Here is a 15,068-nt window from a genome sequence, read left to right on the forward strand (position 1 = left end):
GCCCCCCTATAACCCCCTATAACCCCCCATTCTGCCCCATAGACCTCCTCTAACCCCCCATAGCCCCCCTATAATCCCCCATTATGCCCCATAGACGACCCATAACCCCTCATTTTGCCCCATAGACCCCCTCTAACCCCCCATAACCCCCCTATAATCCCCCATTCTGCCCCATAGCCCCCCTCTAAACCCCCATAGCCCCCCTATAACCCCCTATTATGCCCCATAGACCCCCTATAAGCCCCTATTATGCCCCATAGACCCACTCTAACCCCCTATAACCCCCCATAGCCCCCCTATAACCCCCCTATAACCTCCTATAACACCCCATAGACCCCCTATAACACCCCTATAACCCCCCATAGCTCCCCTATAACCCCCTATAACCCCCCATAGCCCCCCTATAACCCCTCATAGCCCCCCTATAACCCCCTATAGCCCCCCCATAGCCCCCCATTATCACTCACCAGGCACTCCAGTCTCAGCCCTTTCCAATCCGGGCCCCCCAGCTCTGACTTTATGAGCCCCCCCCTCTCCGAGGGGTCCCACAGTGAACTGGAAGGGGCTGCCCGGGACGTGCTGCCCCCGGTCCTTGACGCTGACCGAATGGACCCCGCTCTCTTCGGGGACGAAGCGGATGCTGTAGGAGCCGCTTTCCCCTTCCAGGACCTGGGCGGCCATAGAGGAACCCGACGGGGCCGTCACGTGGGCTGTCACCTCGTGGGAGCTGGGGTCTGTATGGGGTTACGACATTATAAGGACCCATAGGACTGACCCCATAGGAACCCATTGGGACCCTGGTTACCCCCAGACCCCATTCAGGTCCATTTTAGGACCCCCAAAATGGGGCTGGGACCCTCATAGGACCCACCTGTCCCCCCATAGGACCCCCAAGACCCCCAATAGGACCCCCAAGACCCCCCATAGGACCCCCCCCCACCCCACTTTACCCCCCCAAGACCCCCCCAGAACCCCCCAGCCCCAATTTAGGTCCATTTTGGGACCCCCCGGACCCCCCCAATGCCCCCCAGCTCCCCCCATGGCCCCCCCAGACCCCCCCTGTCCCCCCATAGGACCCCTCCAGACCCCCATAGGACCCATAGGACCCCCCATAGGACCCCCCAGCCCCACTTAACCCCCCCATAGGATCTTCAAGACCCCCCCCAGACCCCCATAGGACCCCCAAGACCCTCCATAGGACCCCCAAGACCCCCCCCAGACCCCCATAGGACCCCCCAGTCCCTCCATAGGACCCCCAAGACCCCCCCCAGACCCCCATAGACCCCCAAGACCCCCCATAGGACCCCCAAGACCCCCCCCAGACCCCCATAGGACCCATAGGACCCCTCCAGACCCCCCACAGGACCCCCAAGACCCCCCCCAGACCCCCCATAGGACCCATAGGACCCCCCCAGACCCCCATAGGACCCATAGGACCCCCCATAGCCCCCCTGTCCCCCCATAGGACCCCCCCAGACCCCCATAGGACCCATAGGACCCCCCATAGCCCCCCTGTCCCCCCATAGGACCCCCCCAGACCCCCATAGGACCCATAGGACCCCCCATAGACCCCCTGTCCCCCCATAGGACCCCCCCAGACCCCCACAGGACCCATAGGACCCCCCCATAGACCCCCCATAGGCCCCCCTGTCCCCCCATAGGACCCCCCCAGACCCCCATAGGACCCATAGGACCCCCCATAGCCCCCCTACCTGGCATTTTGAGGCTGAGGTCGCACGCCGTCCCCACATGAGCCTCGGGGGGGGCCCTGCGGCGCCGCGTGATGCTCTCCTTCACCCGGCCCTCACCCGTCACCTTCACCGAGAACGGGCTCCCTGGGGGGGGGAAACCAGTTAGGACCAGTACGGACCAGTATAGACCAGTATAGACCAGTATGGACCAGTATAGACCAGTTAGAACAAGTATGGACCAGTATGGACCAGTATAGAGCAGTATAGAGCAGTATGGAGCAGTATGGACCAGTTAGAACAGGTATGGACCAGTATGGAGCAGTATAGAGCAGCACTGACCAGTATGGAGCAGTATGGACCAGTACTGACCAGTTAGAACTGGTATGGACCAGTATGGACCAGTATGGACCAGTTAGAACAGGTATGGACCAGTATGGACCAGTATAGAGCAGTATAGAGCAGTATGGAGCACTATGGGCCAGTTAGAACTGGTAGGGATCAGTATAGACCAGTATGGAGCAGTACTGACCAGCATGGACCAGTACAAAGTCAGAACTGGTATAGACCAGTTACAACCAGTATGGACCAGTATAGATGAGTATGGACCAGTATAGACCAGTACGGGACAATATAGACCAGTACAGAGCAGTTCCAACCAGTATGGACCAGTTAGAACCAGTACAGCCCCCAGACCCCCATTATACTCCATTATACCCCATTATAACCCCCTATAACCCCATATAAACCCCATTATACCCCATTATATCCCAGTATATCCCAGTATAACCAGTACCAGGCACGTGCTGGTCCCCGAATTGCACAGCAATGATGTAGTTTCCAGGCTCAGTGGGGCAGTACAGCCCCCAGACCCACATTATACCCCATTATACCCCATTATAACCCCCTATAACCCCATTATAACCCCCTATAACCCCATTATAACCCCCTATAACCCCATATAAACCCCATTATATCCCAGTATATCCCAGTATAACCAGTACCAGGCACGTGCTGGTCCCCGAATTGCACAGCTATGATGTAGTTTCCAGGCTCTGTGGGGCAGTACAGCCCCCAGACCCACATTATGCCCCATTATACCCCATTATAACCCATTATAACCCCATTATACCCCATTATAACCCCATTATATCCCAGTATATCCCAGTATAACCCAGTATAACCAGTACCAGGCACATGCTGGTCCCCGAATTGCACAGCTATGATGTAGTTTCCAGGCTCTGTGGGGCAGTACAGCCCCCAGACCCACATTATACCCCATTATACCCCATTATAACCCACTATAACCCCATTATAACCCCCTATAACCCCATTATACCCCAGTATATCCCATTATATCCCAGTATAACCAGTACCAGGCACATGCTGGTCCCCGAATTGCACAGCAATGATGTAGTTTCCAGGCTCAGTGGGGCAGTACAGCCCCCAGACCCACATTATACCCCATTATACCCCATTATACCCCATTATAACCCCCTATAACCCCATTATATCCCATTATATCCCATTATATCCCAGTATAACCAGTACCAGGCACGTGCTGGTCCCCGAATTGCACAGCAATGATGTAGTTTCCAGGCTCAGTGGGGCAGTACAGCCCCCAGACCCACATTATACCCCATTATAACCCATTATAACCCACTATAACCTCCTATAACCCCATATAAACCCCATTATATCCCAGTATAACCAGTACCAGGCACGTGCTGGTCCCCGAATTGCACAGCTATGATGTAGTTTCCAGGCTCAGTGGGGCAGTAGCCCACCCTGCAGGTCCCATCCGGCAGCTCCTCGGTGCTGATGTCCACTTTGCTGGGCCCCTCAATGGACAGGCTCAGCCCCCCATAACCTATGGGGCAGGGGGGGGTTAATTAACATGGGGGGAGTTAATTAATGAGGGGGTTAATTAGTGGGATGGGGGGGGGTATAAAGGAAGAGAGGACCCCATTAACCCCCCCCAGCCCCATTGGGGGTCCCTCTAACCCCCCCCCATGCCCATTGAGGGTCCCTATAACCCCATTGGGGGTCCCATTAACCCCACTGGGGGTCCCATTAACCCCCTTTAACCCCCCCCCAGCCCCATTGAGGGTCCCTATAACCCCATTGGGGGTCCCATTAACCCCCCTTAAAGCCCATTGGGGGTCCCATTAACCCCACTGGGGGTCCCATTAACCCCCTTTAACCCCCCCCAGCCCCATTGAGGGTCCCTATAACCCCATTGGGGGTCCCATTAACCCCCCTTAAAGCCCATTGGGGGTCCCATTAACCCCCTTTAACCCCCCCCAGCCCCATTGGATGTCCCATTAACCCCCCCCATCCCCATTGAGGGTCCCTATAAGCCCACTGGGGGTCCCATTAACCCCCCTTAAAGCCCATTTCGGGTCCCATTAACCCCCTTTAACCCCCCCAGCCCCATTGAGGGTCCCTATAACCCCATTGGGGGTCCCATTAGCCCCCCTTAAAGCCCATTTGGGGTCCCATTAACCCCCTTTAACCCCCCCCAGCCCCATTGAGGGTCCCTATAACCCCATTGGGGGTCCCATTAACCCCCCTTAAAGCCCATTTGGGGTCCCATTAACCCCCTTTAACCCCCCCCAGCCCCATTGAGGGTCCCATCTACCCCCCTACTCCCCCCATTACCTGCATCCCTGGTGTCGATGGTGAAGTGTGTGGGGGTGAACGTCCTCCCCTCGTGCAGCCCCGGCCCCCCAACCCGGACCCTGCTGGCGTCCCCCAGCTCGGCCTGGCTGATGGTGACGGCTATGGGGCTGCGGGGCAGCGGCTGCCCCCCACGGGAGATGTGAACCAGGTGCTCCCCCACCTCCTGGGGGACAAACGAGATCCCTAAAAGGGGGGGGGGGGTAAAAACCAGTGAGGACCCATTGAGAACCCATAGAGTCCCAATGGGTCCCATTGAAAACCCATTGAATCCCATTGAGTCCCATGGAGACCCCACTGAGAACCATTGAGCCCCACTGAGAACCAATGTAGACCCCACTGAACACCATTGAGACCCCATTGAGAACCATTAAGTCCCACTGAGAACCACTGAGACCCTATTGAGTCCCATTGAGAACCACTGAGACCCCATTCAATCCCATTGAGTCCCATTAAGACCCCATAGAAAGCCACTGAGTCCCATGGAGACTCCATTGAGAACCACTGAGAACCCATAGAGACCCCATAGAGTCCCATTGAGAACTCATTATAACCTATTGAGAACCATGGAGACCCCATGGAGACCCCATTGAGGTGCTCCCCCACCTCCTGGGGGACAAACGAGATCCCTATAAAGGGGGGGGGGGGGGGTAAAAACCAGTGAGGACCCATTGAGAACCCATAGAGTCCCAATGGGTCCCATTGAAAACCCATTGAATCCCATTGAGAACCATTGAGTCCCATGGAGACCCCATTGAGAACCATTGAGACCCCATGGAGTCCCATGGAGTCCCATTGAGAACCATTGAAACCCCATGGAGTCCCATTGAGTCCCATGGAGACCCCATTGAGAACCATTGAGCCCCACTGAGAACCAATGTAGACCCCACTGAACACCATTGAGACCCCATTGAGAACCATTAAGTCCCACTGAGAACCACTGAGACCCCATTGAATCCCACTGAGTCCCATTGAGAACCCACTGATTCCCATTGAGTCCCATTAAGAACCCATGGAGACCCCATTGAGAACTGTTGAGAGCCATTAAGTTCCATTGAGAACCCATTGATAATCATTGAGAACCAGTGAGACCCCATTGAGTCCCATTGAGAACCATTGAATCCCATTGAGACCCCATTGAATTCCATTGAGTCCCATTGAGAACCATTGAATCCCATTGAGACCCCATTGAATTCCATTGAGGCCCATTGAGAACCATTGAATCCCACTGAGAACCATTGAGAACCATTGGGTCCCACTGAGTCCCATTAAGAACCCATGGAGACCCCATTGAGAACCACTGAGTTCCATTGAGACCCCATTGAGAACCCACTGATAATCATTGACACCCATAGAGACCCCATAGAGCCCCATTGATTCCCATTGGGAAACCACTGGGAACCCATTGGGTCCCATTGAGTCCCATTGAGAACCATTGAGACCCATTGAGTTCTATTGATTCCCATTGAGTCCCATTGAGTCCCATTGAGACCCATTGAGTTCTATTGATTCCATATGAGTCCCATTGAGAACCACTGGGAACCCACTGAGTCCCATTGAGCCCCATAGAGTCCCATTGAGACCCATTGAGATCCATTGAATCCCATAGAGTCCCATAGAGCCCTATTGAGCCCCATAGAGTCCCCATAGCGTCCTATAGAGACCCCATTGAAGTGCCCCTCCCCCCCCGGAAGTGCCCCCCTCCTCCCCGGAAATCCTCCTCCCCCCGGAAGTGCCCACCCGGAAGTGCCCCCTCCCGGAAGTGCCCATAACCGGAAGTGCCCCCTCCCCCCTTACCAACATGGCCGTCCCGCAGCCGTTTGAGCTGGCACGGCTCCTTCCGGCCGGAAGGGGAGGTGACGCTGGCAGCCAATTGGCTGAGGTCGCTCTCGCCGATGTCCAATGGGATGTCGGCTGAGGCTCCGACCTTCAGGTGTGATTGGCGGAGGCTGTCGTCACCTAAAGAGCCCACAGCCAATCAGGGAGCGCCTATAGAAGGGCCCCGTATCCCCCCATATCCCCATTAACCCCATTAACCCCCATTAACCCCCATTAAACCCCCTATATCCCCATCTCAGACCCCATTAACCCCATTAACCCCCATTAATCCCCCTATATCCCCCTATATCCCCTCCTAAAGCCCATTAAACCCCCCATAACCCCACTATATCCTCTTATGCCCCCTATATATCCCCCCCAAAACCCCATTAACCCCCATTAAAACCCCATATAACCCCCCCAAACCCCATATAACCCCCCCATATCACCCCATATCCCCTCTATATCCACCATATCCCCCCTATATCCCCATCTCAGACCCCATTAACCCCCATTAATACTCATTAAACCCCCCATATCCCCATCTCAGACCCCTTTAACCCCCCATATCCCCCCTATATCCCCTTATATCCCCCCATAACCCCCTATATCCCCATCTCAGACCCCATTAACCCCCATTAACCCCCATTAAACCCCATCTCAGACCCCATATAACCCCATATCCCCCATATAACCCTATACGACCCTATTAATCCCCTATATCCCATATGTACCAGTGATGCGTGCAGTGAAGGGGCTGCCCGCGATGTGCTTGTCGTTGTACTTGACCACGATGCTGTAGTCCCCCATATCCCCCCTATATACCCCCATATAACCCCATATCCCCCATATAACCCCATATCTCCCATATAACCCTATATATCCCTATAGGTACCAGTGATGCGTGCAGTGAAGGGGCTGCTCGCGATGTGCTTGTCGTTGTACTTGACCACGATGCTGTAGTCCCCATATCCCCCCATTAACCCCCATTATATCCCTATAAACCCCCATATAACCCTATAAACCCCCTATATCCCCCCTATATCCCCTTATATCCCCCTATATCCCCCCCATATCCCCCCTATATCCCCTTACACCCCCCCATATCCCCCCTATATCCCCCTATATAACTCCATATCCCCCCATATAACCCCATATCTCCCATATAACCCTATATATCCCTATAGGTACCAGTGATGCGTGCAGTGAAGGGGCTGCCGGCGATGTGCTTGTCGTTGTACTTGACCATGATGCCATAGTCCCCCATATCCCCCCATTAACCCCCATATAACCCTATAAACCCCCTATATCCCCCCTATATCCCCCCTATATACCCCCATATCCCCCCTATATCCCCTTATATCCCCCCATATCCCCCCTATATCCCCCCATAACCCCCTATATCCCCATCTCAGACCCCATTAACCCCCATTAAGCCCCCTATATACCCCCATATAACCCCATATCTCCCATATAACCCTATATATCCCTATATGTACCAGTGATGCGTGCAGTGAAGGGGCTGCCGGCGATGTGCTTGTCGTTGTACTTGACCACGATGCTGTAGTCCCCCATATCCCCCCATTAACCCCCATTATATCCCTATAAACCCCCATATAACCCTATAAACCCCCTATATCCCCCCTATATCCCCTTATATCCCCCTATATCCCCCCCATATCCCCCCTATATCCCCTTACACCCCCCCATATCCCCCCTATATCCCCCTATATAACTCCATATCCCCCCATATAACCCCATATCTCCCATATAACCCTATATATCCCTATAGGTACCAGTGATGCGTGCAGTGAAGGGGCTGCCGGCGATGTGCTTGTCGTTGTACTTGACCATGATGCCATAGTCCCCCATATCCCCCCTATATCCCCATTAACCCCCATATAACCCCATAAACCCCCTATATCCCCCCTATATCCCCCTATATCCCCCCTATATACCCCCATATCCCCCCATATCCCCCCTATATCCCCTTATATCCCCCCATATCCCCCCTATATCCCCCCATAACCCCCTATATCCCCATCTCAGACCCCATTAACCCCCATTAAGCCCCCTATATACCCCCATATAACCCCATATCCCCCCATATAACCCCATATCTCCCATATAACCCTATATATCCCTATATGTACCAGTGATGCGTGCAGTGAAGGGGCTGCCGGCGATGTGCTTGTCGTTGTACTTGACCACGATGCTGTAGTCCCCCATATCCCCCCATTAACCCCCATTATATCCCTATAAACCCCCATATAACCCTATAAACCCCCTATATCCCCCCTATATCCCCTTATATCCCCCTATATCCCCCCCATATCCCCCCTATATCCCCTTACACCCCCCCATATCCCCCCTATATCCCCCTATATAACTCCATATCCCCCCATATAACCCCATATCTCCCATATAACCCTATATATCCCTATAGGTACCAGTGATGCGTGCAGTGAAGGGGCTGCCGGCGATGTGCTTGTCGTTGTACTTGACCATGATGCCATAGTCCCCCATATCCCCCCTATATCCCCATTAACCCCCATATAACCCCATAAACCCCCTATATCCCCCATATATCCCCCTATATCCCCCCTATATACCCCCATATCCCCCCATATCCCCCCTATATCCCCCCATATCCCCCCTATATCCCCCCATAACCCCCTATATCCCCATCTCAGACCCCATTAACCCCCATTAAGCCCCCTATATACCCCCATATAACCCCATATCCCCCCATATAACCCCATATCTCCCATATAACCCTATATATCCCTATATGTACCAGTGATGCGTGCAGTGAAGGGGCTGCCGGCGATGTGCTTGTCGTTGTACTTGACCATGATGCCATAGTCCCCCATATCCCCCCTATATCCCCATTAACCCCCATATAACCCCATAAACCCCCTATATCCCCCCTATATCCCCCTATATCCCCCCTATATACCCCCATATCCCCCCATATCCCCCCTATATCCCCTTATATCCCCCCATATCCCCCCTATATCCCCCATAACCCCCTATATCCCCATCTCAGACCCCATTAACCCCCATTAAGCCCCCTATATACCCCCATATAACCCCATATCCCCCCATATAACCCCATATCTCCCATATAACCCTATATATCCCTATATGTACCAGTGATGCGTGCAGTGAAGGGGCTGCCCGCGATGTGCTTGTCGTTGTACTTGACCACGATGCTGTAGTCCCCCATATCCCCCCATTAACCCCCATTATATCCCTATAAACCCCCATATAACCCTATAAACCCCCTATATCCCCCCTATATCCCCTTATATCCCCCTATATCCCCCCCATATCCCCCCTATATCCCCTTACACCCCCCCATATCCCCCCTATATCCCCCTATATAACTCCATATCCCCCCATATAACCCCATATCTCCCATATAACCCTATATATCCCTATAGGTACCAGTGATGCGTGCAGTGAAGGGGCTGCCGGCGATGTGCTTGTCGTTGTACTTGACCATGATGCCATAGTCCCCCATATCCCCCCTATATCCCCATTAACCCCCATATAACCCCATAAACCCCCTATATCCCCCCTATATCCCCCTATATCCCCCCTATATACCCCCATATCCCCCCATATCCCCCCTATATCCCCTTATATCCCCCCATATCCCCCCTATATCCCCCCATAACCCCCTATATCCCCATCTCAGACCCCATTAACCCCCATTAAGCCCCCTATATACCCCCATATAACCCCATATCCCCCCATATAACCCCATATCTCCCATATAACCCTATATATCCCTATATGTACCAGTGATGCGTGCAGTGAAGGGGCTGCCGGCGATGTGCTTGTCGTTGTACTTGACCACGATGCTGTAGTCCCCCATATCCCCCTATATACCCCCATATAACCCCATATCCCCCCATATCCCCCATATAACCCCATATCTCCCATATAACCCTATATATCCCTATATGTACCAGTGATGCGTGCAGTGAAGGGGCTGCCCGCGATGTGCTTGTCGTTGTACTTGACCACGATGCTGTAGTCCCCCATATCCCCCCATTAACCCCCATTATATCCCTATAAACCCCCATATAACCCTAAAAACCCCCTATATCCCCCCTATATCCCCTTATATCCCCCCATAACCCCCCTATATCCCCTTATATCCCCCCCATATCCCCTTATACCCCCCCATATCCCCCCTATATCCCCTTATATCCCCCCATAACCCCCTATATCCCCATCTCAGACCCCATTAACCCCCATTAACCCCCATTAAACCCCATCTCAGACCCCATCTAACCCCATATCCCCCATATAACCCTATACGACCCTATTAATCCCCTATATCCCATATGTACCAGTGATGCGTGCAGTGAAGGGGCTGCCCGCGATGTGCTTGTCGTTGTACTTGACCACGATGCTGTAGTCCCCCATATCCCCCCCATATCCCCTATATACCCCATATAACCCTATATAACCCATATAAATCCCCTATATCCCTATATGTACCAGTGATGCGTGCAGTGAAGGGGCTGCCCGCGATGTGCTTGTCGTTGTACTTGACCACGATGCTGTAGTCCCCAGGCAATATGGGCAGGTAGGACACGGTGCACGTCCCGTCCTGGTGGTCCCGGCAGCTGATCTCGGCTTTGGATGGACCCTCCACGGCCAGAGAGAGACCCCCTATATAGGGATATATGGGATGTATGGGATGTATAAGGATCTATGGGGGTTAGAATAAAGGTCGTCAATGGGGAGCCCAAGGGGAGTCAATGGGGATCTCAATGGGAATCAATGGGAGTCAATGGGAGTCAATGGGAATCAATGGGAATCAATGGGAGTCAATGGGAATCAATGGGAGTCAATGGGAGTCAATGGGAGTCAATGGGATCCAATGGGACTGGAATCAATGGGAGTCAATGGGAGTGGGATCAATGGGAGTCAATGGGAGTCAATGGGAGTGAGATCAATGGGAGTCAATGGGAGTCAATGGGAGCCCAATGAGAGTCAATGGGAGTGAATGGGAGTGAATGGGGAGCCCAATGGGAGTCAATGGGGACCATCCACGGCCAGAGAGAGACCCCCTGTATGGGGATATATGGGATATATAGAGATCTATGGGGGTTAGAATAAAGGTGGTCAATGGGGAGCCCAAGGGGAGTCAATGGGGATCTCAATGGGAGTCAATGGGAGTCAATGGGAGTCAATGGGAGTCAATGGGAATCAATGGGAGTCAATGGGAATCAATGGGAGTCAATGGGAGTCAATGGGAATCAATGGGAGTCAATGGGGATCAATGGGAGTCAATGGGAGTCAATGGGGACCCTCCACGGCCAGAGAGAGACCCCCTGTACGGGGATATATGGGATATATGGGATGTATAAGGATCTATGGGGGTTAGAATAAAGGTGGTCCCATATATCCCCATATATCCCCTATATAACCCCATATAACCCCATATATTCCCTATATAACCCCATATAACCCCATATATCCCCCATATATCCCCATATAACCCCATATATCCCCAATAGGACCCCATATAACCCCATATATCCCCATATATCCCCATATATCCCCTATATAACCCCATATATCCCCTATATAACCCCATAAAACCCCATATATCCCCTATATAACCCCATATATCCCCTATAGGACCCCATATAACCCCATATATCCCCATATATCCCCTATATAACCCCATATATCCCCTATATAACCCCATATAACCCCATATATCCCCTATATAACCCCATATAACCCCATATATCCCCTATATAACCCCATATCCCCTATATAACCCCATATATCCCCTATATAACCCCATATAACCCCATATATCCCCCATATAACCCCATATAATCCCCTATATAACCCCATATATCCCCTATATAACCCCATATAACCCCTATTATCCCCTATATAACCCCATATATCCCCTATATAACCCTATATAACCCCATATATCCCCTATATAACCCCATATATCCCCTATAGGACCCCATATAACCCCATATATCCCCTATATAACCCCATATAACCCTATATATCCCCCATATAATCCCCTATATAACCCCATATAACCCATATATATCCCCTATATAACCCCATATATCCCCTATAAACCCCATATAACCCTATATATCCCCTATATAACCCCATATAACCCCATATATCCCCATATATCCCCTATATAACCCCATATATCCCCTATATAACCCCATATAACCCTATATATCCCCTATATAACCCCATATATCCCCTATATAACCCCATATAACCCTATAAACCCCTATATAACCCCATATATCCCTATATATCCCCTATATAACCCTATATATCCCCTATATAACCCCATATATCCCCTATATAACCCCATATATCCCCTATATAACCCCATATATCCCCATATAACCCCATATATCCCCTATATAACCCCATATATCCCCTATATAACCCTATATAACCCCATATAACCCCATATATCCCCTATATATCCCCATATATCCCCTATATAACCCCATATAACCCCATATATCCCCTATATAACCCCATATATCCCCTATATAACCCCATATAACCCCATATATCCCCATATATCCCCTATATAACCCCATATATTCCCTATATAACCCTATATAACCCATATAACCCCATATATCCCCTATATAACCCCATATAACCCCATATATCCCCTATATAACCCCATATATCCCCTATATAACCCCATATATCCCCATATAACCCCATATAACCCCATATATCCCCCATATAACCCCATATAATCCCCTATATAACCCCATATATCCCCTATATAACCCCATATAACCCCATATATCCCCTATATAACCCCATATATCCCCTATATAACCCTATATAACCCCATATATCCCCTATATAACCCCATATATCCCCTATAGGACCCCATATAACCCCATATATCCCCTATATAACCCCATATAACCCTATATATCCCCCATATAATCCCCTATATAACCCCATATAACCCTATATATCCCCTATATAACCCCATATATCCCTATATAACCCCATATAACCCTATATATCCCCTATATAACCCCATATAACCCCATATATCCCCATATATCCCCTATATAACCCCATATATCCCCTATATAACCCCATATAACCCTATATATCCCCTATATAACCCCATATATCCCCTATATAACCCCATATAACCCTATATATCCCCTATATAACCCCATATATCCCTATATATCCCTATATAACCCTATATATCCCCTATATAACCCCATATATCCCCTATATAACCCCATATATCCCCTATATAACCCCATATATCCCCATATAACCCCATATATCCCCTATATAACCCCATATATCCCCTATATAACCCTATATAACCCCATATAACCCCATATATCCCCTATATATCCCCATATATCCCCTATATAACCCCATATAACCCCATATATCCCCTATATAACCCCATATATCCCCTATATAACCCCATATAACCCCATATATCCCCATATATCCCCTATATAACCCCATATATTCCCTATATAACCCTATATAACCCCATATAACCCCATATATCCCCTATATAACCCTATATATTACCCTCTCCCGCGTCCTTGGTGTTGACTGTGAACTCCGCGGGTTTATTGACGGTTCCGTGGGTCAGGCCGGGCCCGTACGCGGTCACGTGACCACTGTTCACATAGTCCACATAGAACTGCAGGGGGGAACCTGGGGGGACATGGGGGGAGATAGGGGGAGATAGGGGGCAATAGGGGGAGATATGGGGCAATAGGGGGAGATAGGGGGAGATGGGGGGAGATAGGGGGCAATAGGGGGTGATAGGGGCAATAGGGGGCAATAGGGGGAGATAGGGGCAATAGGGGGTGATAGGGGGAGATAGGGGGCAATAGGGGGTGATAGGGGGAGATATGGGGCAATAGGGGGCAATAGGGGGTGATAGGGGGAGATATGGGGCAATAGGGGGCAATAGGGGGTGATAGGGGGAGATAGGGGGCAATAGGGGGCAATAGGGGACAATAGGGGTAGATATGGGGCAATAAGGGGCAATAGGGGGCGATAGGGGGCAATAGGGGGCAATAGGGGGAGATAGGGGAGATAGGGGGAGATATGGGGCAATAGGGGGCAATAGGGGGAGATAGGGGGAGATAGGGGGCAATAGGGGGAGATAGGGGGCAATAGGGGGAGATAGGGGGAGATATGGGGCAATAGGGGGAGATAGGGGGCAATAGGGGGAGATAGGGGGAGATATGGGGCAATAGGGGGAGATAGGGGGCAATAGGGGGAGATAGGGGGAGATATGGGGCAATAGGGGGAGATAGGGGGCAATAGGGGGAGATAGGGGGAGATAGGGGGCAATAGGGGGCGATAAGGGGCAATAGGGGGTGATAGGGGGAGATATGGGGCAATAGGGGAGATAGGGGGCAATAGGGGGCAATAGGGGGAGGTAGGGGGAGATAGGGGGCAATAGGGGCAATAGGGGGAGATAGGGGGCAATAGGGGGAGATAGGGGGCAATATGGGGAGATAGGGGGAGATAGGGGGCAATAGGGGGCAATAGGGGGAGATAGGGGGCAATAGGGGGAGATAGGGGGCAATAGGGGGAGATAGGGGGAGATAGGGGGAGATAGGGGGCAATAGGTGGAGATAGGGGGTAATAGGGGGCAATAGGGGGAGATAGGGGGCAATAGGGGGAGATAGGGGGCAATAGGGGGAGATAGGGGGAGATAGGGGGCAATAGGGGGAGATAGGGGGCAATAGGGGGTGATAGGGGGCAATAGGGGGAGATAGGGGGCAATAGGGGTAGATATGGGGCAATAGGGGGAGATAGGGGGCAATAGGGGTAGAT

The 15,068-nt window shown here is 51.6% G+C and overlaps 1 protein-coding gene across 1 annotated transcript; it reads right to left on the reverse strand.

The window, feature by feature from the left end:
* Positions 1-450: 450 nt before the first annotated feature.
* LOC146751071 (filamin-A-like) lies at positions 451-13,931 on the reverse strand (the record flags this gene model as incomplete). Its single annotated transcript, XM_085535689.1, has 7 exons — positions 451-734; positions 1,713-1,835; positions 3,406-3,558; positions 4,350-4,553; positions 6,165-6,326; positions 10,701-10,874; positions 13,803-13,931. Coding segments are annotated over 7 exons (1,220 nt in total), but the record flags the coding sequence as incomplete, so codon positions are not given.
* Between the last annotated feature and the right edge of the window lie 1,137 nt (positions 13,932-15,068).

Source organism: Coturnix japonica, unplaced genomic scaffold, assembly GCF_054131305.1.
Source record: "Coturnix japonica strain WE unplaced genomic scaffold, WE-NBRP24 Scf153, whole genome shotgun sequence".
Lineage (NCBI taxonomy): Eukaryota > Metazoa > Chordata > Aves > Galliformes > Phasianidae > Coturnix > Coturnix japonica.